The sequence below is a fragment of the Silurus meridionalis genome, chromosome 23 (assembly GCF_014805685.1).
Source record: "Silurus meridionalis isolate SWU-2019-XX chromosome 23, ASM1480568v1, whole genome shotgun sequence".
In the NCBI taxonomy this organism is placed as follows: domain Eukaryota; kingdom Metazoa; phylum Chordata; class Actinopteri; order Siluriformes; family Siluridae; genus Silurus; species Silurus meridionalis.
This window is the reverse complement of record NC_060906.1, coordinates 9,722,972-9,746,305: the sequence shown is the minus strand read 5'-3', so window position 1 is coordinate 9,746,305 and position 23,334 is coordinate 9,722,972. Positions and strand designations below refer to the sequence as shown.

Sequence of the window (23,334 nt, the reverse complement as noted above, 5' to 3'; positions counted from 1 at the left end):
GTTTTGCACAAAATGTTGCAGATTAAATTAAATTAGATTCAACTTTATTGTCATTGCACAAGTTACAAGGCAACAAAACACCTAGTGCACTAGTTGGTTTTGTGTAGTTCTGCTTTTTTGTGTTATTTTGTGTTTATTTATGTTGTCTGATGTTGTCACACCTCGGTCCTGGGGTTGAACATCTTTTCATTTCACTGTATATAGTTTGAATAACAAAAAAGCCCACTTGATTAGACCTCACTTGATCTCATTTAGCTACACAAAAAGTTGCAGTATATGTAGTACAAAGAGGTGTTGCACATGGTGGACAACATGTAGTGATTGTATTTATTCTTGTATTTAACACCCTTTTTTTGGAAGGGGAAGGAAGCAGGGTGCCAACCACGATCTTGCAAATCCGTGAGCAAATGTGCAGTTGCATCCCTTAATCTCAATGATGCTTTTGTACATAAAATAATGAGGACAAATCCCCTTTGCCACATTCCACAATGTAGTATAAATTCTTCCTAGGAGAGAGGAGAATACTTCTTTTTCTTTCGGCTGCTCCCATTAGGGGTCACCACAGCGGATCATCTGTCTCCACACCCCCCTGTCCTCTACATCTGCCTCTGTCCCACCGACTACCTGCATGTCTTCCTTCACCACGGTCATAAACCTTCTCTTTGGTCTTCCTCCTTTCCTCCTTCCTGGCGGCTCCATCCTCAGCATTCTTCTACCGATATACCCCATGTCCCTCTTCTGCACAAACCATCTCAATCTCACCTCCCTCACCTTGTCTCCAAAACGTCCTTCATGCGCTGTCCCTCTAATAAACTCATTTCTAATCCTGTCCATCGTCGTCACTCCCAATGAAAACCTCAACATCTTCAGCTTTGCTACCCCCAGCTCCACCTCCTGTCTTCTACTCAATGCCACTGTCTCTAAACCATCTAACAGAGGAGAATATTATGAGTCCAAAAATTGGGAATAAATCTGATGCTTAGGTGTCCACAAACTTGAAGGTGCAATTCATGGAAAAGATCACAAGGGGTCACTCTTTGGCTATATTCGATGTGTCGAGATGATTGGAGAAACACTCAGGTTCCCAGAATACAACATGATGGACCAATGCACTGTGTACAGTCAGTGTGCCTGAGTAAAAATATGTGATGGGGGAGGATTTAAAACAATAATAGATAAAGCCATATTTCATGGTGGTTCCACAAAATATCCTGATTGGATAAATATTGGGGTAAATAGGGTTCCGAGGTGAGAAGTCCATACTCATGTTCATGATAGTGGGAGGGGGAAGAGACACCGAGAGAGACACACAGAGAGACACAGAGGGAGATGGGAGGAGGCACCACGGGGTTTTAGCCTCATTGCACCATTGAGAACAGACACAGTCAGGCATTTTTGTAGACATTTCATTACATTAGGAGGTAATAATGCGGGAAAAGACGTGCTCCAGACATTTTGGAGTCGAACAGGAATAAAATAGTTGATCAATAAAACCCAGAAGAAACATGGCTGAGCAATGCTATTTCCTAGGTCGCTAGCTAAGACACCGCTTCGAGGCTCTTGTTCAAGCTAGCTAACCGGGCACATTTCTGAAAGAAGGATACTATAAAAATCTGCGATCGAAAAATTATCTATACTTATATTTAATAAGATATTTGAAGGGTACAAAAAAAAAAGCTCTAAAGGATTGAATATCTGTCATGTTCGCCTGTTCAGACAGCATGGAGACACCGGTGAGGACAGCGATAGCAGCGACCAGCGCCGATTTCACCGTGGAGAACGTAGAGAAGGTGAGAACAGGAGACACTTCATGCATTCATTTAGAGCTGGATGGACTGAAGATCCAGTCTCCATCACTCTTTACATCAGGGATCCTCAAGCTCATCCACAAAGCACAGCAAGCTTTTGTTTATAGACTGAAATCCAACGTGACTTCTCTCTCTCTCCTGTCTCTCTCTCTCTCTCCCTGTCTCTCTGTCTTTCTCTCTGTCTTTCTCTCTGTCTCTCTCACTCTCTCTGTTTCTCTCTAACGCTGTCTCTGTCTCTGTGTCTCTCTCTCTCTCTCTCTCTCTCTCTCTCTCTCTGTCTTTGCTTTGATCATTCCAAAGATGATAACTTGAAGGAATTTGGACTCTTGTCTCACTTGAATCTTTGCTTTCAAAAATCTGCTTTTTATTGAATTATTCTCTATATATATCTAGTGTACAGGTCCAGCCTGAAGACACTGTAGGGAGAAGGAGAGGCAGAACATCAGAGAAAGAGGGAGAAATGTATAAAAGAAGACAGACGACATGTTTCTACTTCTGTCAGTCTTATTTCCATGAGGTGTTAGACAGATGATCTTTCATAATTAAATATGACGTGTCTAGGGTTTATATTTATGTCCTGTAGCCAGATGTTCTTTATACAGAAACAAAAAAAATGAATCTGAGAATTTGTTTTTGTTTGTTTTCAGAAGGTGTTGCTGTTTTTGTTTACGGCGTGACTATGTAACGTTAAGGTGTTTGTTTTGAGATTGGAATAAAGGCTGAGGAAGGCAAGATGAGTTGATCTTGAATGATTGAGGTCATGGCTAAATCTCTGTTTCCTATATTTTTGATGTATAGCATGGGATCATTTGTCCCAAAAAAAAAAAAAGCTGGATATGGTAACCGAAACTGAATATTTAGATGAAAAATAAAGACTGCGACTGATGAATGAACATGTGACATGAACCGATTCGGTTTAACCGCCGTGCTCGGGTCTGTCTTCTCAATGTTAAATACAGATTGCAGTGTAAGCCAAAGATGGCACTTTCTCTCCTCAGTGTCAGTCAGGTGTCATGTTTCCAATCCTGGACCGACTCTGCTAAACGTATCCCAGATATGAAGCGCTTTGTTTTTTTTAGTTTGTTTTTTATCATGCCACACTGTGTGATAGACAGAATCTAAACTTAGAATGAAGAAGTGCTGCTGCGGTGGCCAGCTGTTATTCACACCCCGTGTCTGTTGAGGATTCTTCTAGAAAACAAAAAGATGAGATTAGTGGCTTTTCATGAGGACTGTAGATGTGTAGTAATAATAATAATAATAATAATAATAATATCAACTAACTCAATCCATTTTTTTAGATAGTAGTTAAGTTCCCTTGTTACTGGGGTAAGGAGTTTAAGCCCAGCACTGCAAGTTGCCCCTGTTGGGCCCTTGAGCAAGGCCCTTAACCCTTTTCTGCTCCAGTGGTGTTGGACCTTGTTTGACTCTGTGCTCTGACTCAAACTTCCTAACAATCTGAGGTTTATGAATTTAAGAAAAGAAATTTCAGTGCGTTGTAAAAGGATAAACTATGAGACCAATAAAGGCTATTATGCCGTTTATATGAATCAGTGTTGCAAAAAAAGTTTTTAAATTGTGTTATATGTTCACCGAAGCAGTCTTTTGCTGTTTAGGACTCATCGGGACGTGTTGCTTTAGTTCAGACTATAAAGCAAACGTAGGCTAATGTGTCCCTGGACATCTGCAAATCATAATTCAGCATAATTTGCTGGTGGTCTGTGAGGGTAGTGTTTGTGAGGGGCTGATTTTTAAAACACAATGGATTAATTATAGAAATATGTTTCACTATCTGTGTGACAGATGTTACGGAGAGCAGCATCATGATTGATATAATCACTATGACTTGGGCTAAAACGAGTACATTCGAATACATAAAAAAAATAATTGAGTTTTGCATGGTGTTTCCCCACGGACCATTATTACTGACGCACCACCCGTTAAACTCTGGAGCTCTGGACACAAGACGCTGCAGTATTAATAAAAGTGAAGGAACACAAAGTTTTACACATTGAAAATGAAACCGGTTACAATCGATAGAATCTCGTGGTGTCAAACTGAGACCCCGATCCCTGGAGAGAACCCTGTCGAACAATTAGCATAGGAGACGGATCTTGATGAAGAAGAGGAGCCTCGTTCAGCTTCAGCTTCAAACTTCAGGCCCACAACATTCATACTGGTGGATGCACCATAAATGTTGGATGTTTATCAGAGAAAAGAAAAGTCAGAATTCCGAGAAATAAACTCGGGATTGCGAGAAAAACATTCTGAATTAGGCAAACTTTTTTTTTAATGAGTAATCTAAATAAATAGTTTTTTATTTATGTATATATTTGTATTTCATTTTGATGTAATATGTGATTTTAAATGCACTAAATGGGTTTAGTTTTCACAGATATTCTTGCATGCAATTTAAGCAATAAAATTAAATTTAAAAAAAAAGTACTATTTATCCGATTACTCGATTAGTCGTCGGAATAATCAGTAGAATATTCGATTACTAAAATAATCGATAGCTACAGCCCTCGTTAAAACAATGACATAATTCAGGCATGATGTTGCTGATTGTCATAAGTGGTCAACGGAGAGCATTTGAGCCGCATGGAAATGCCAGTTTCTGATCGGCGCTCTTTCTCGTCTGACCGAATCTTCTTTTCACCATCGTCTACCGATTTTACCCGCAGTCTCTCACGTAGAAACCTTGCAGCTTAGCAGACGCGGTTTAGATCAGAACACTTGAGACGAATACAAGAGGTCTAGGTGTCTTTTTTTTCCGGGAGAGCAGAGCATGCGTCAATTCTCTGCTTTTCTGTGAAGCAGCCTTTTTGACTTTTGACTTATTGTGCATTGTGATTCGAAGCTAAACTTTTCTGCCTTCTGTTAAGTTGTATGCTTGGTGTAAGGTAAACATCAGACATTATAAATGTAAAAGTATCAAAAATAAGTCCTCATAAATCTCATCTTTTATGCTGATTAAAGTATTAAAGTCTAGTACAGAGAGGGAGTTTTTGATTCAGCCTGCTATGGCATGTACTGTATATGGAAGCAGTCCCCGCCACTGAATAAATTTTTTTATTGCGTTATTGCAATAACGTTATTGCGTGTTGCGCTATTGCGACTTTTTAGCTCACAATTCTGAGATATAAACTCGCAAATTGCAAGAAAAAACGTCAGAATTATGAGATATAAACTCGCAATTGCGAGAATAAAAGTCTGAATTGCGAGAAAAAAGTCGGAATTGTGGGAGACAACATTTTCTGGCAAAGCCTATGATAACATAGGCAGATCGTAAAGGATTATCATGCCAGAGTGTTAATATGGCCAAATCTTGTCAAAAAAATGGCATCCAAAGCTCTGTTTACAATAAAAAGGTCACATATCGTGGTTTCCTATTATGTGTTTTGCAAGAAAGTGTCGCAAATCAGTTATAAAAACAAAAAAAAGGCAGAATACTGAATTTATACCCCACAGTTGTGAGTTTATATCTCGCAATTCTCAATTTTTCCCCAATTGCAGATTTGTATCCCACAATTTAGAATTAGGAGATAAAAAGTCTCAATTAGCGTTTTTTTTTTAATTATTGTTCAGTGGTGAAACGGGCTTCCATACATATATGTGAAGAGGGGGCAAAAACTGCCATTGTTTTATTTTTTAGCTGCAGACAGTCTGATGAGCTTGAACAAGTGAAAACTCAGAAGCAAACTGATTCTTACCTCCATAATATCCTGACTTAATCGGCAACTCTGCTGCAGCCCATTTTGCCCAAAAAAAAAAAAAAAAGGACCAGCTTCATATCTTTCATTAGTGGATACTGATAGTAATATAGTTGAAAAGCTGCATTGGACATCGAACTCTATTGTACTATAAATGGGACTGAGTGTGTTTTTCATTGTTTATTTCCATTGAATTGGAAGACTGATAGTATACACTGCTTTAGTTTGCAGGTTACAGAGTTCTCTATTAATTTATTCAAATTAGTATGAAATCATAAATCAGGACAACTTTGATTTTAGTATAATACAAATTGATTTAACGTAACATTTGCTTTCAGCTCTGTCAAATTAGATTTTTGGTCCTTCATAAGTTAAACGTTTATGGGACCTCTAGACAAATTGCAGATACCCAGAGCAACGCTGTTTTATTCAATCATTTCTGATTTGTCTCATTATTCTAGAACGTGGGTGGCTTTACAAACTGTAGCAAGCCTTATAATGATATGCGAGACCAGCTTTGTATTAGAGCTTTTGTGCTTTTGCTGAGTCATGTTATTTAGCTTTCTAATTCAACGTTAGCGAACTCGATCACTCGCTGTACGCACCAGGTTACAGTAATACAGTCCCTTGTACAATCTTTCAAGCTAGATGAAATCTTTTTCTTCGCATACGCACTGTTTTATAATTTGTATCTATATATTTTTTTAAGAAGATCTCGTGTATTAAGTCACCTCCGTGCGGTCAGGAGTCAATTTCTTTGAAAACGTTGGAATTAATTTTACAGACTGAAAGCGAATCACCTCATGCACGTGAGCGTTTATTTTGTCTTTCTTTTGGTTTGTATTCGTTGGAATTGACCCGAATTGGGGCTTAAAATGCAGGCAAATGGTTTAAAACATGCAGAATATCCATCATCCTTCGTTAGTTCTATGTGTCGCATTTGGTAAATGCCACTTCTTGTGCTGTCACAGGTGATCAATTCACTAATATTTGATTGTCCAGTAAAGCTTCAGCTGAAGAAATGTTTTATTGAACTGCTGCAAATATTATGACACTGGGGTGCTAATATTTTTGAAACAAGCTGCGTGTTTGTTGCCTGCATTTCATTATCTCTCTCGATTCTGATCCCTTTATCCCTTTATGCATTTTGGTTCTTTCTCTGATCGCTCTTTCTTGGCGAGTCTGCATATTGAGCCCTTTTTTTGTCCTCTCCAGTTCGACACTCCAGAAGACTTTTGTGTGTCTTTACATCGGCAGCGCAGACGGTTGTATTGTGTATTGTTTGGTGGGATGTACGGGTGGCTGGTAGTGAATGGTCAGAAACGGTACTGCTAAGTCATAAATTTTTGCAGAGGACTACGTGAAAAGGGGACGCATGAATCCACAAAAGAAATACAATTGGATTGACATTTAACAAATGAAGCTAATCAATACTTTTTCTTTTTTTAATAAGGGAGTTCTCAAGCACTTCAGAGTGAACTACGTCGAGAATAAAACCATTTGTTGGAAATTAGAAGAGAATTTTCCCAAATTGTGGGAACGTTGTATCTTAATGGGATTTTTAAAGTATCCAGACACTGAACATTAAACCAAATGAGCAAAACAATATGGCGGCATAGCGTTTACTTTAAAAAGACAGTGAATATAGGCCTTTATTTAGAATACGTGCGGTCAGAAATGATTAGGGGGAATTAGTAGACGTTGCACCACCAAACTGGACTCTTGAGCACGACTCTCAATATAAGATAATTGTGAATGATTAAGACTTTTGGTCTATTGGTTACACTGATGTGATTGTTAGAGTTATTATGATCTTATGTAAGTTTGGTTGTTTAATTCGGGGTGAGAGTTTGGTTCCAGTAATGTCCATATTAACATAAGTACAATAATAATAATATAAAATAGGTTTTGTTGATTAAAATGGTGATGCTTGTAAGAAAAAATTGTTACAATAAATTGATTTTGGAATTTAGTTTAATCACATGTCTGCTATTTAGTTTTGGGTGGGTTTTTTTTCCCCCATAGTTTTTGGGCAGACAGGAACTTAGAACAGCATAAAAATCCTAATCGGCAATTATTTTGCTTTGGTGTGTTTAAATCCGTTCCACTTTGGTATAATATATAATAGTATATAATTCACATCGATGGTTTAACTATTGCGATTACTTCCACCACCTGCTGCACCTAAATAACACCACGACACGATGTGACTGATAAGTTTTCTAAAATATCTGGCTTGGCGTGTATAAGATAAAACTGCTGCTTATGTCCTTGGTAAATGTCGCCGACTGGGCATCAGCCCTGTTTATAAACTGTCCTGACAAAATAAAAAGAACATGCTGGATAAGAATGTAATGAGCAGCAGAATCATTATTCCTAAGCTTTGACTCAGCACTGAACACTTTTCCTCCAATTGGGAGCGATATGATTTAGACCGTGTGGATAAGATCATGAGAAATGTATTTTGGTGGGATTAAGTGTGTCCTGGTGGAGAGTGAGCCTTTCGTCTAATGCTGGAGTTCGGCAAACCACAAACTTAAGGAAATTCTATGGGATGAGTGGAGCTAAAGCCTACCAGTAAAAATGTTCCTTAATAGCAGAACAGGGCCACTGTTTACAGATAGTTTACATTAATAGGTCACCTCTGTATGTGTGTGTGTGTGGACAGCATCCTCTCTATGCTCTAATCTTTCTTAGTGCTTCTATGCTCTTTGGAAGCACTTTAAATGATTAAAACTTGAAAGATGTACATGGGAGCCGTCACATATAAGTAAAGGTAATAGAGACGTTGTTTAGACGAAAGTTTGTGGACACCTGACTAAGATTGCAAAAGGGCAGAAAATTTATCTGGTAAATTTCCATGGGAATTGCATCTGTGGGAAGTTTGGAAATATTCCAAGTTGCAAAATTACTAAGAATTGATGGAAATTTATGGGAATTAATTAGACATTTGGGAAAATTTATATAATTCGTTTTTTTGCATATTAATGTTTTTTTCTTCTTCATTAGCCGACATGCATGCAAACTAATCCATTGCATATAAAAAAAATTATCACATAAAAAAAAAAAATAATAATAATAATTTTTTACTTTGATTTAATGGTGATAATTTTGCTGCACAATAGCTTATACACAGAACAGGGAAGTTTTAAACATAAACCTATGTAATATTTATGTAATTTACATGAATACACAAGAACATTTTTGACCTTGTTTTGTGTTCAGGATTCAAGAAGTGATGTGTGTTTGTTATGGAGGAATGCACAGTGTATGTAGGGGGTGTGGCCTCAGAAGCCCTGCAGTAAGTCTGCTGTGTGCATGTGATCGATGAATGTGCAGGATAGAAATTCTACTGAAATTGCATTCAATCTGGTTGTTTTAACCAAAAATGCATTTAAATTCCCTGTTATTGGCTAATCTGCAATTTTGTAAATTCCCACTTTATTTTCCTATTAATTCCCGTTCATTCCCATGGAAATTTTCCAGTCTACATCTAGCCATATGATTCGTTTGTGCTTTTTAACATCTCATTCCACATTTAGACCTCATTTGCCGTTATAATAACCTCCACTCTTCTGGGAAAATGTTCCAAAGGATTTTTGATTTTGCTTGTGAAAATTTTTGCATATTTGACCACAAGGGTGTTAGAAAGCTCAGGTACTGGTGAGGTGAGGAGGCCTGGGATGCAGTCAGTGTTCACATTAATCCCAAATGTGTTCAATAGGGTTAAAGTCAGAGCTCTATAGCAGCAGATCTTCCACTCCAAACCATTTCCATTAGACAGACAGACAGACAGACTGCATACTACAGGTACACAGCAACAAAATGCAGTTCAGCATCTACCAGAAGTGCAAACAGTGCAGACACTGTTGTAAAGGTTTAACAAGTATAAGGTTATAAGGCTATGACATTGAAAAAAATTTCAAAAGCTGAATACACTAAATATATGCATACTACTACTTCTTTCGGCTGCTCCTATTAGGGGTTGCCATGGCCTCTACATCTGCCCCCTGTCCTCTACATATGCCTCTTTCAAACCACTAAATATATGCATATGATTTTATGCACAGAGGCATTGTCATGCCGGAACAGGTTTGGATCTCCTAGTTCAGGTGGAGGAAAGAAGTTAATGCTACTGCACCCAAAGACAGCCGATGCAACTGTGTGCCATCAACTTTGCTGTAACAATTTGGGGGATTGGGGACCCCATTTTGCTGGGGGAAGTCATGTGTCCCAATACTTCTGGACATATTTGTTTATTTATAATCAAAGAATAACTCAAATAACTTCTTATTCTCTCTGATGTTTACGAGCGTTAAAATCAAACTATTAATCCTCCATTTATAGCCTCGCTTACACACACTCCAGTGTAGTATGACTCAACTACAAGGAGAAACAACTCCGGTGTACTCCTATAAAGAAATGTACCTATTTTCCGATATGGACAATATACTTTTCATTCATGCAATTCAAAAACAAATAGTCTAAAGCACTTTTACAGTTCAGAAGATTTAAACAGTTTGTGTTTATTTATTAAATTTTTTACTAGTTTGGTCCAATATTAACCGGACATTTGAGCTATGCTGTAAATATAGTCATTTTACTGTGGTTGCGGAAGTAGGCATATATACTACGATTTCACCAAAAAAAAGTTTAAGGTGAACGGCATAGTTTTAAGTTTTCTCTAAGCTTCTTCTAACATCCCCTAAAAAATACTTTGTACTGGTTAAAATAATTTTCTATATTTGTACTAACTTTGTGTTAATACTATGTGAGTAATGATGTGAAATGATGCTACAGTAGAGGCAGTGTGTCAAATATATTGAAAACACAACATGAAGCTGCCGTTTGAGATTATTTTGGCGCGTGTGTGTTGGGGGAGGGGGGTGTTGAAGATTAAGCTTCACTAATTATATCTTGCACGGTGTGTACTGGGAATTGGTTGTCCATAGCAACTTGAGGTGTGTTTTTCTCGTGAGGGCTCATAACATCAACAAGCACACTGTAATGCCTCTTTCTTCAAACGCACACTGGAAATAATGGGTACGTATGTTGAACCCAGGACTCTCTGACGGAACTGATTGTGAAGAGCAGCACGATACGAGGACTTGATATCGAGTGCGTTTGAAATGTTTCTCGCAAAGTGTTTTTCCCAGAGATCGCATGTAACATGATGCACATACAGTATGCACACATTCTATTAGTGACACAAAAACAAATGAGTAACCAACCATAATAAACTGGTAATCATAGACAGTTCCTTAGTGGTTTCCTTCTCTATTATTTTGGTATCATCAAAAGTATTGGGACACCTGGCTTCTATATCCATAGGTGGTTCTTCCCCAAAATTTTACCACAAAATTAGAGGCACACAATTGTACAGGACATATAACATTTTTCCTTCACTTGTACTAGGAGACCCAAACCGGTTTCAGCATGACAATGCACCTGTGCACAAAGCCTGCTTGGAGATATATGTTGGAGTGGGAGAATGACTGTTTTGGGAAATTTAATTTTATCAATCATTGTATAGTGGAAAAAAGCCATATGTGGTTCTTCCCCAAACTGCTGTTACTTCAAAGTTGGAGACACACAATTGTATAAGGCGTCTGTTCACAAAGGGAGTTTAATGAACATATGGTTTACATGGGTTAGAGTGGACCTCAACCCTATTGAACCCCTTTGGAATGAATGTGAATGCTGACTGCACCCCAGGCAGAGGTTATTATAACAGCAAATGGAGACTAAATATGGAAAGAGATGATTAAAAAGCACATGAAATATATACATTTAGTGTAAGAGAACATGAGTAGGAGCTGGAAAAACATTCCTTTAGCCTGTGATATTTTACCCAGTGGAGGACCTTCTACATGGGCTTAAGTGACTTAAAAAGCCATTTCTCTATATACAGAATATTGAGATTATTATTATATTTTTTTGAGTACGTCAAACCAACTTTGCTCTATATTTCATATTAACATGTATTTAAACACCTGTGTTAATCACCTTTTGATTTTTTTTGTAGTTTTAAATGCTGAGAACATTAGTAGTGGTGAATTTGCCGTCTGTACTTTTTATTATTACTATTATTAAAAATATTATTATTAAGGAGTACTCTTTTTAAAAATGAAAAGTTTTAAATGGTTATTTGTTCTAAGTCACTGATCAGTTTCACACAAGATGCAAGTTTTTCCATGGACGGCATCTGGGGGCGTAGGGAGTCGCACGCACTAATGTCCATATTATATTACAGTTATTCATATATGATTTAAATATTACATATGTAATAAAGTATAATTCAACTCACCATAAAGCAGAATATTTGGGAGAATTTATTTACGCATAATAAAAAAAAGAAAAAGAAAAAAAAGTGCGGTAAATTGGCATAGGCGAGAGGGTTATTTTTTTATGATTTATTAAAAAAAAAAAAAATTATTTATTTTTAAATCAAACACCTTGCAGCCATGAGAGTAAGTAAAGTGGAAATCTAATTAAAATTCTAATTTTGTATTGTTACTGTGTGGCTTGGTACCGGTCCATGGCGCAGTGTTTGGGGACCCCTGTTGCGAGTGTTGCTGAGTTCTACACTTTTTTTGTTTGTTTTGTTTTTTTTGAGAAATTGTTCTATAGTATTAACGCAGTGTATTTTTTAACGTAGGGGAATGTGTTTGGATGCTCAGATGATTAAACTGCAAAATATATGAAATCCAATTGTATAGAAAAGTTACTGTAAAGCTGCATCGATATCAAAACATTCATTCTTTTTATTTAGTGTCATTATTCATGCAGCACTCAGTACAATATTATGTTTGCCTGAGTGTTTATGAAACAATCCCTTCTATTTGAAAGATATCAATGATTATAAATAACAGCTTGTAGTTATAATTTTAATGATTGAATTTTTTTTTTTTTTTATCTCCAAGCATCATTTCCAGCATTTGTCGTCAGAAGATGTCGAAGGTAGATTTAGCGAGTGAATAAATCAGCCATGAGACAGACAGTGGGTGTTATGTAGCCAAGTCTAATGCACTGTCCGTCAACCACACGCACCACGGGGAGCCGCCGTGATTAATGGCCGATCGAGGCGGGTGCAACAACATAAGGACAGAATGAGTCATCAGCAAGCATCTCTCATCTCTCACACTCGCTCTTTAATACAGATCCAGCCTCACTGTCAGTGGATCAAAATCATTCAGGACTAGGAAAAAGACCAACACGGATGTTGTGGAGGCAAAAAAATGAAATAAGTGCACCACTGGAGGTTGCCATAGCAACATCGCAGAGAGGTCGCGGTAAACCGAATCATGTAGCGCACAATTGTAAAGAAAGGCAACGTGGTTAGATTTGAACAATGACCCCATTGTGCGTCACACGCACACTTACCTTTGTATATCGGTCGCTCCGGTGTTGTGGATGTGAAATTGCCACTTGCATCGATTTTTACAAAATCTGTCTCGCAGCACAAACGAGCTGAGGATCAATGAGGGAATTTGCATATGTTGTCATTTAAGCTGTTGAGGACACTGCAGGAAAAATCTCAATGTTGCTATTTTTTGCTATATTTTTAAGCATTGTGCAGTAAATAAACTTTGAACTGTAGAGAGCACACAAAGCATTACATGTATAACTTGACTAGACTCGAATGAGCACAAAGTAGACTCAGAGTAATAATTTTTATCAGGAATTTAAGAGGGTGAAAACTACCACTGTGGATGTGAAGTCTGGTTTTTTGTACACTGTTTTATCATGTAATAGAGTAAAAAAATATATACGAACACCAGGGAATATTTTTAATGCCAAGGTTGACATGTGTGTGGAATTGCTCATTTTCTGTTGCATGACTCAGATGGTAGATGATTATTTTTTCCTTTAGGATTCAGAACTACTGTACACTGTAAGGACAAAAGTATTGGGACACCTGACATTTCCAGCCATATGTGGTTCTTCCCCAAACTGTTACCACAAAGTTGGGGGCACACAATTGTATAGGATGTATATGGATGTAGTAGCATTACATTTTTCTTCACTTGAACTAGGAGACCTAAACCTTTTCCAGCGTGAAAGTGCCCCTGTTCACAAAGCCATCTTAAACACATGGCTTACATGGGGAGTGGAAGCTATAAAGGTCTGATCCCACCCTACTGAACCACATTTAAGATGAACACTGACTGCACCCCAGGCCTCCTCACCTCACCTACATCAGTACCTGACTTTACTAACACCCTTGTAGCCGAATGATAACAAATCTTCAAAGCACACTCCAAATCTACTGAAATATCTTCCCAGAAGAGTGGCTGTTATTATAACTGAAAATGGGGATTAAATGTGGAATGGTATCCACAAACCTTTGTCTATATAGTGATTAAATATGAATTTCTTATTTCTCCAAAGCTCCTGTTACTAGATATGTTGCAAAAGTAAAACCTCTTGAAAAATCTGTTCCGTTTATTTGATATAGTGTTATTTTCCTTTTGTGTTTTAATGGCATTTTAATATTAAACTTCATTTCTCATCATTTTGCTTAGAGTTTTCTGCCGTTTCTTTGCAAGAGCTGGCAAACTCTGACTTTCTTTAATTACTAATGGATTATTTAACAAATGATTTCTATGTTTGAAGTGATCAGAATTACTTGGTCATTTATTAATCTAATTAAAGTATTTCCTCATTCTTTCTGTAACTGGATCATCTGTAAAAACCCTTTTTCTCTTAGTTTTCTTGCAAGTCTTCTTTTGCCAGCCATCTCATCTTCTGTCTCTCGCACTCGTTTTTTCTCCCTCATCTCCGAACGTTGTCATCTCTCTTTGTTTTATCTTCCTATTGACTTATCTGTCTACAAGGAAAGAATTTCAGTCTCTTATTTAAATGGTCATATAAAATCTAATGCTCTGTTATACCAGAGTCAGATAGTGTGTTTTTTGCCAGCTCTCGTTTCCTCGCTGACGTTTTTATTAAAACTTTGTTTTTATAGACACCTGTTGATAAGATATGTATGTGCATAGTCCCCATGTGCTGTTATAATAACCTCCACTCTTCTGGAAAGATGTTCCACTAGAATATGGCATGTGCTTGTTGAGATTTGTGGTCATTTATTCACAAGGGCTAGTTTAAGGAAAAATGTAACGCTACCATATTTAAAAACATCCTATACAATTGTATATGTCTATCTTTATAGTAACAGTCTGGGGAAAAACCATATAGGGCTAAAAAATATCCGGTGTCCCAATACTTTTGTCCATATGATGCATCACTGTTTCTAAATTGTTCTCTCCCTTTTTTGTTTCTTGTAGGCTCTGCACCAGCTGTATTATGACCCAAACATTGAGAATAAGAACCTGGCTCAGAAGTGGTTGATGCAGGCCCAGATCTCACCCCAGGCCTGGCAGTTCTGCTGGGTTCTTCTCAGTCCTGACAAGGTGAGAGCAGTCTGTACAAGCTTGTACTACTTTATTATTTTCTTACGCTGGTGTATTGAGCTTGATGCACTTTATGTGGCGAGGATCTTAGTTCCTGGCCCTGTGTTCTTCTGTTCTGTGACTGTTGTTTTATGTTGTTTTATGTAGCACCTGGGTTCAGGTTGTTTCATTTCACTGTGTACTGCATCAGCTATATATGGTTGAAATGACAATAAAAGCTTCTTGACTTGACTTGACTTGATCCTGCTTCAATTTCAGTTTCAGCATTGGTTATTTATAGCAGTGGTCCCCAACCTTTTTTGCAGCGCAGACCGGTTTAATGTCAGACAATATTTTCACGGACCGGCCTTTAAGGTGTGGCGTATAAATACAACAAAATAAAATTATTTGACCGGCACAAGATTTTCTAAATATAATAATAAACGTGAATTCACTGTGTTGTTTTTTTGTTTATTTTGCTAGCTTAGGGGTTTGAATTTAGCGGTAATGTATGGGGACCACTGACCTATTTAAGAACATGAACCAATATCTTTTCAAAATGATAATGTTTGTCAGTTGAACAGAGTTTAATCGTACGATTTGTAATCAAAAGTGCTGTTGTACTAAATATTACAGTTATAACGCAATAGTAAACCTGTAATGACCTGAGAATATACATGAGTATAACAGTTGTTTTTTTTTTACAGCAGATCGTTAAACAAGACATTTATATCGACTCCCTGACATTTCAGATGCAGCACAGGCAAATATTTAGTTTATTCAAAGAAGTTGAATAATAGAGTGTTGGATAGTGTGTTGTGTGTCGTAATGCTCAGATGAATGACTCCTGTAGGTTTTAGTTTATTACTAGAATTTGAGTGATTTTTAGGTCCCCTGGTGGTCTAGTGGTTAGGATGCGGCGCTCTCACCGCTGCGGCCCGGGTTCGATCCCCAGCCACTCTCAGTGCCAGTTCCAAAGCCCGGATATATGGGGAGGGTTGCGTTAGGAAGGGCATCCAGCGTAAAAATATGTGCCAAATCAAGCATGCGGGGGATCTGCTGTGGCGACCCCTAATGGGAGAAGCCGAAAGAAAGTTTACTAGAATTTGAGTAATTTATTTTAACTGTAGTTTATTTTAAACACTTAAAGTGAGTGGTCCAAACATAGAAATACAGTTATATGAGAAAGATAGTAAATTTTATATTAGTTATGTATCAGGACATAATGAAAATCATCAGGTCTCATACGATTCATTATTTGTTTTTACAAAAGCCAAAATAGAGAAACCATGTGTAAAAACTAAGTGCATGTTATGATTCAGTAACTTGTAGAACTGCCTTTAGCAGCAATAAATTGAAGTAATCGTGTTCCGTATGACTTTCAGTCTCTCACATCATTATGGAGGAATTTTTGGCCCATTCGTCTTTATAAAAATGCTTCAGTTCAGTTTGTTTATCCACAGCTCTCTTCAGGTCCTGCCACAGCTTTTCAGTCGGGTTGAAGTCTGAACTTTAACTGGGTCATTGCAACACCTTGTTTCAGTGTTTTTCTTGAGTCTGATTCAGGATCATTGTCCCCTTATATGACCCAATTTTGGCCAAGCTGTAGCTGTCGGACAGATTGCCCTCATGTTTGACTCTAGAATACTTTGGTATACAGAGGAGTTCATGACCAACGCAAGGTTCCCAGTTCCTCTTGGCGGCTGTTATGAGGTGTTTTTGCTATGTCGATTTTGTTTTTTAACCAAACATGGAGCTGTGCATTATGGCCAAACCTTTACACTTTGGTTTCTGGACATTGTTCCAGAAGTCTTGTGGTTCATTTACTTTGCAAACCTAAGCCATGCGGCCATGTTCTTTCAGAGAAAATAGTTCTCCTGGCAACCCTGCCAAACAAACCATATTTTTTCTAATGGCTAATGGTGCTGTCATGATCTTTTACATTTAACATGATAACTGAAACCTGTAAAGTCTGATATAAGAGAATTTGCTGGAATATCTGCCTCACTGTACAATGAGGGACTTTAAATTGTTTGGAAATGGCCCTATAACCCTTCCCAGATTGATGGGCAGCAGCAAGTGCTTCTCTAAGGTCACTGCTGATGTCTTTTTCTTGCCATTATGCTAACACAGACCTGAATGCTCCAGACTAACTAACTAACTGCTAAAACTTGGGCTATTATAGAGGTGATCACACTTGATAATCAGTGAGTCAAAGGAATTTTTATTAGCAGCACATGGCAGCTGCTTTATGTCTTAAATTCTAAGGAAGCAATACAATGCGTACTTAGTTTTGGTAAAGGTGTACTTAGTTTTGGTAAAGGTGTACTTTTTCAAAACTAAGTACGCATTGTATTGCTTTCTTAGAATTTAAGAATTAAATTCTTCTTTCAGTAGTCAATCAAATGATTGGACCAGAACTAGCTGACTAAAAATATTGCCACCACAATATCGAACCATCTAGAGCAGGGGTCTTCAGGCATTTTGTAAAACCAAAGATCGGTTCTGTTTTTTATAGGGGTATGTATGCGGAAGGGAGGAAGTTTGGGGCAAAATGTACAGTTTCATATCTGTAGACAATAGGGATGTAACGGTACACAAAATTCACAGTTCGGTATGTACCTCAGTTTTTAAGTCACGGTACAGTTCAATTTCAGTACGGTTATGGGGAAGAAATGCAAAACATAAAATTGTTTGTGATTTTCTTTAATAGCAGTTTTTTATTATTAATATTTGGGATCATAAACATTTAAACAGATTACATTTTTAAAACAATTTTTAATAAAATGCCTGCAAAATTGTGTAATATTTGTATAAAAATACTTTTTTATTATACTGATTAAATTGAGCTTACATTAGTTAGACCCCATTTGGGTAATATAGATGCATACGTGTCTGTGTGTCTTTCTACTTTTCCACGTATTTCAGCATACTCTAACAATGTCTGTGTTTCTTCCATCCTTCATTCATTCACTCCTATGATATGTGGAATTGTCAGGATTTTTCCCTTTAAGAGAAATTCTTGAATCTGGACAAAAAAAAAAAACGCTAAAGAATCTATAGCACTAGCAGCTATAGCACTAGCAGCTAATGTTAGTGCTATGGATTCAAGAATTTTTTTCAACTTTTCATTTCACTGCATGTTGTATGCATATAACCTTGTATGTGATAAATAAAAATCTGGAATCTTGATTCAATAGCACTAGTGTTAACCGCTAGCCGCTGCGGCTAACGCTAGGGCTATAGATTCTTTAGCGTTTTTATGCATGTGCAAAACAAATCTTATTTCCAGGACTGAGTGGGTAGCCACAGTGACACTCCACTAACTTTGTTTTTTTTTTTTGTTGTTTTTTTACTTCTGTATATTGTTGTGTATGTTTTAAGTTTAAAAATGACCTTAAAGTGCGAGGCGAAGACTAAACAAACTTGCGGTCTGCCACTTATTACGTTCCTGAGGGAACTTAGATTTTAACTATGTTCTGCATGTAAAAAGGATTGCGTTCAGTAACTGTGTAGCCCTGTACCAAAAGATTTCGGTATGAATATGTGTACCATTACACCCCTAGTAGACACTATCCCACAGAAATTACTTAAGACTTTCTTTCTTGCTTTTTCTGCCTTATATTTGGTTACAACTTGGCCATGGCTTTCTGTTCTAGACAGTTAAAAGGATTGAGTGCGTTCTCTATTAAGGACTAGTCATTAACAAACTGATGTCTCGGTGTTGGCCAGTGAGCTAAAATGTGCCAGATTCAGCAGAATTGCAGGTGATAATCTTAATTAAAACGTGTAGGGCATGGTGAGCTTATTATTTCTGTGTCCTTCTCTATAGCTAATCCTACAGTAACACAGCCTGATTAAAGTGGAAATGTTTTTCTCCATTTTTTATCTTAGGTCCCAGAGATCCAATACTTTGGTGCTAGCGCCTTACACATCAAGATCTCGCGCTATTGGGGTGACATCCCTGCCGAGCAGTACGACACCCTGAGGTCGCAGCTTTTCTCTCAGATTGCCCTGTTTGCCTCCGGTTCGAAAATTGTGCTGACCCGGCTCTGCGTGGCCCTGGCTTCACTGGCACTCAACACTATGCCTGAGGCGTGGCCCGGCGCCGTCACCGAGATGGTGCAAGTCTTCCAGGAGGAAGGGAGCACTGTGGACGGGCGTGCTCGCTGCCTGGCACTACTTGAGCTCCTCACTGTGCTGCCTGAGGAGTTCCAGACGAGCCGGCTCCCACAGTACCGCCGGGGGCAGGTACGGGGTGCTCTGGGTCGAGAGTGGGCATCCGTGTATCCACTGCTTCAGCAGCTACTGCGTCAGGCTGACTCGCCAGCACCAGTGAAGGCGCGTGCACTTAAGTGCCTGTCCAGCTGGGCGTTGCTGGACGTGCCACTCAGCGAGAGCGAGGGGCTGCTGGAAGCCGGCTTTGCTGCGCTTAATGACCCCGAACTGTTTGATGCTGCCGTGGAGGCCATCGTCAATGCCATCTCGCAGCCAGACTCGCAGAGGTGAGTGAGTCCAAGATTTTAGTGGGAGAGTGCGAAGAGCCTTTTGACTATATTTACAGAGGTTTTCATTTATCATATTCATCTTATAAGTCAATATCTTCAAAATAAAAGTTGGAATGCAGCAGCACACTACAATTTATTTAAATAATTTAAGGACTACTTATTTGTCCCCCTAGCTGGGAATATATTCATTTGTTACCTTACTCTTTATTCCATACACTTATTAGCTAGCGGTGTTATTACAATACATCACTCTATATATATATATATATATATATATATATATATATATATATATATATATATATATATATATCTTGCATTTTAACAATAGCTAGGTTGAATCATACTTGCCGATAACTGATTAATAAACTGATTTAACTGAAATGATACTGTATTAAAAAAAAGCCATATACTCTATGTAATATAGCACTCTTTGTGCAGCTTGCAGTCTCGCATGTAAAAACAAACAGCACGTGGCATCATTGATACACCTATAGAGGCCACTCTCGTAATGACAGCAGACCAGAACCAGGAAAAACTACCGGTGCCTCGACCTCTATTATTAACTAAGGAAAATTTTAGTTTAAAAGCCAATATTTATTATCAAATTACAGATATAAGTAAAACATTTATTTATCATTCAAATTTCAAAATATGTTTCTTGCATTGTTCAGAGGGCTCTTCCAAATGTGGGGGCAAGCCATATTTTGGGACCCCTGCTATAATCTATGCACTTAAAAGACAGCTGGGTTAATACATTACATTATATTCGTTAGCACTTTTAACGTTTTCTATTGGAACAAAATTAAGAAGCACACTGAAGCTTCCATTTTGCCAGGTGACCTAGTTTATCATTTGTCTACAACGGGAATGTGTGTCTTTGTGCTGATTAACATCAATAATAATTCAATCAAACTGAATTTGCAAAAAGAAATAAATCCCATAAAGTTTATCAGAGAGATGTTCGGAGAACCTTCTTCTCTGTGTTTCTGCATGTTTGAGCTGAGGCAAGACTCTCAGCAACTTAACAACAAAACATGCTCACTCCTGACATCAGTCCTACACCCTCTTATCAACACCTTAAAGTGTCTCACACACACACACTCGCCTTTCTGATCCTGAGTGAAAAGAAGGTTGTGATATATTTGGAATAAAATGACAAAGCTTTCTCATTCTTGTTCAAAGGAATTTTGAGATCTGGGCTTTGGTCTAGGTTGCGGTTATAGTAGCTGAAGGAGATTTGTTGATTTATTTATGTATTAATGGTCAAAGGTGACATCTGTGAGAACAGAGAGTCTGTGTTGTGAGCATGTACACACATACATAGACCTGAAACAGGAAGTGACAAAGGACAGTTGAAATACAAATATGTTATAAGACAAGTTGAAAACGCAAATGAAAAATACAAATGGTCAAAGAGAGGCAGTGAGAAGGGGAGGTGTGTGTCAGGGGGGATTAGACTGACTGCTGTTCCCATGGAGATAGTGAGGTAGTGATGTCTAGCGCTGTGGTTGGTACAGATGTGTTGAGTTGTCCTCTATTACACCACACACACACACACACCCATCCCTTTCCACATCCCTGCGCTTTCCCATCTTTTCCATTCTCTCACTTTCTCTATAGAGAGAGTGTGAGGTGAGCTAGGGCATGGAGAGGTTTAAGTTTTTACGATTTATTTGAAACCGAAGCTTTTTGTATTCACCTACATTGGCAAAATATCATCATTAAAAGATTCACAATTAATCAAATCCGTTTTAATCTAGTCTCTAGTCTAGTTACTTAAGTCTTGGCAATATTTAAGCAACTCAGTGAAGCTGCATTTGTATGCCGAAGACAGTGTCTATAAAATTTTGGAATGTGATATTCAGCAGTCAGGTGTCTGTATACTTCTGGCGATGTCGTGTGTAGCAATCATAGGGACGTACGAATAGCTTAAAGATTCTGAGGGATAACTGAAATCTATGCTATCTTGGATGCTTGCCAACATGAAGCATTTTTCTAGCTCTTTCAGACTTCAGGCAGGTGCAGTTAACGCATCACACCAGTGATCCAGTGTCAATTAATTTTGTAATAACGCATCATCTATAGATTATGTCTTACATAATTCACACTTTATACGTGTTTTATGTGCGATTAAAGAAACTAAGCATTTTTATACACAATGACATTATTATTATTATTATTATTATTATTATTATTATTATTATTAGGCCTGCAACAAACTATTATAGCCACATATTAAGTTTAACTATCTTTAATTAAAAAATTTAAAGCTTATATAAACATGCTGGCTTGATTATTTCAATAAATAAAAAAATATAAAACATTGTGTAAATCTACATTTGTATTATTTTTTATGATAATACTAGATGGCAAGTTGACAACCATGTTCGAAAAAAGGAATATTACTATATAATATCACTCTATACTACCATAACACCATCCAGAGGCAGGCCTGGATGAAGTGGACAGATCCCAGGAGGGGAGAGGGTCAGGAAGAGTGGTCACTGGAACCTCAGGAGCATGTTTGAGAGAGAGAGAGCGCGAGAGGGGGGTAATAGGGGGGACCGAGAGAGAAGTATATAGATTATTATGTGTCCTTACTGATGTATAAAAGTTAAGGACACTGTGCAGTTGGGGACTTCAGCAAAACTCGCTATTGCACTATACTCTAAAAGGAAGAGCCAGAAGGTAACACAGACAAAAGGGATCTTTGGGATAAAGGACACAGCCACACCACCATCAACAAACCTGACTGAACGTGTGAGTGAGGGGACGATAGCATACAAATATCCCAGTTCACTGAGCACTCTATATTCATGATCCCTCCAGATCCCCTCCTTTACCTAAGAAAAATTTACAGATAAAACATTTGACTAAATAAATATGTTTTCATCCTTGACTTGATCACTGAGACTGTGTCCAAGTCCCGAACACCGATCGGAAGGCTGTTACATAACTAATAGGGCTTTTAAAGAGAAAGATCTGCCGTAGTCTTCATTATTTGAGGTACCAACAAATAGCCTGCACCTTTTGTTTTAAATGCATCATGTAACATCATCATATTTTTATTAGCTGTACACACTGAGACAGAAACACCATCCAGACATGCTGCGTAATCTGAAAGTTTACTCCTAGCTGCATGTGGTCCTAGTGAAAGTACGTCCGTCTTATCCGAGTTGAGCAGAAGGAAGGTATCAAGCATCCACTGTCTAATATCCTTTACACAGTTCTCAAGATTTCTAAGCTGATCTCTCTCATCTGACTTTGCTGAAATATACAGCTGTTTATCATCAGCATAGCAATGGAAGCGAATACCATGTTTATGTAAAATTTCACTCAAAGGCAGCATATATAAGAGAAAAGCAGTGGGCCTAAGACAGATCCTTGCGGAACACCAAACTTTACCTCAGAGATACTTTACCTGATAGCGATCAGTCAAATAAGACCTAAGCCAAGAGAGAGCTGTTCCCTTTATTCCAACAACGTTCTCATCAACGTATGCTAGTAACTAGCTAGTAACAAGTAGAGACAACACCCTAATCAGAGGCCAATAAAATGGCATTTACATATTTGTAACTAGCGCTGTCTCTGTGCTATGATGTGGCCTAAATCCTGACTGATACATTTAAAAAATTGTATTCCTAAGTAGATGTTAGCATGACTGCTGTGCTACAACCTTTTCTAAAATCTTGTCGATAAAGGGGATGTTCTATATTGGCCTATAGTTGGACAGCTCAAGATCAAGGTCAGGTTTTTTATTTAGGGGGTTGATAACTGCCAGTTTGAAGGACTTAGGTACATAACCAGTGCTGATGAAAGACATTATTAATTTTAAAACAGAAATCAGACATTGACATATAGCCAAAATGGGATGATCCTCATTTCACAACACCTCTATGAAGATTTGACT

General features: G+C 37.9%; 1 protein-coding gene across 1 annotated transcript in view; it reads left to right on the top strand.

The window, feature by feature from the left end:
- The first annotated feature begins 1,290 nt into the window (after positions 1–1,290).
- Positions 1,291–23,334, top strand: part of ipo13b (importin 13b) — a 43,969-nt gene continuing 21,925 nt past the window's right edge. The window contains 3 exon segments of the mRNA XM_046835685.1: positions 1,291–1,790; positions 14,809–14,934; positions 18,808–19,418. Coding sequence (XP_046691641.1) covers positions 1,701–1,790; positions 14,809–14,934; positions 18,808–19,418 — 827 coding nt within the window. The 5' untranslated portion in view covers positions 1,291–1,700.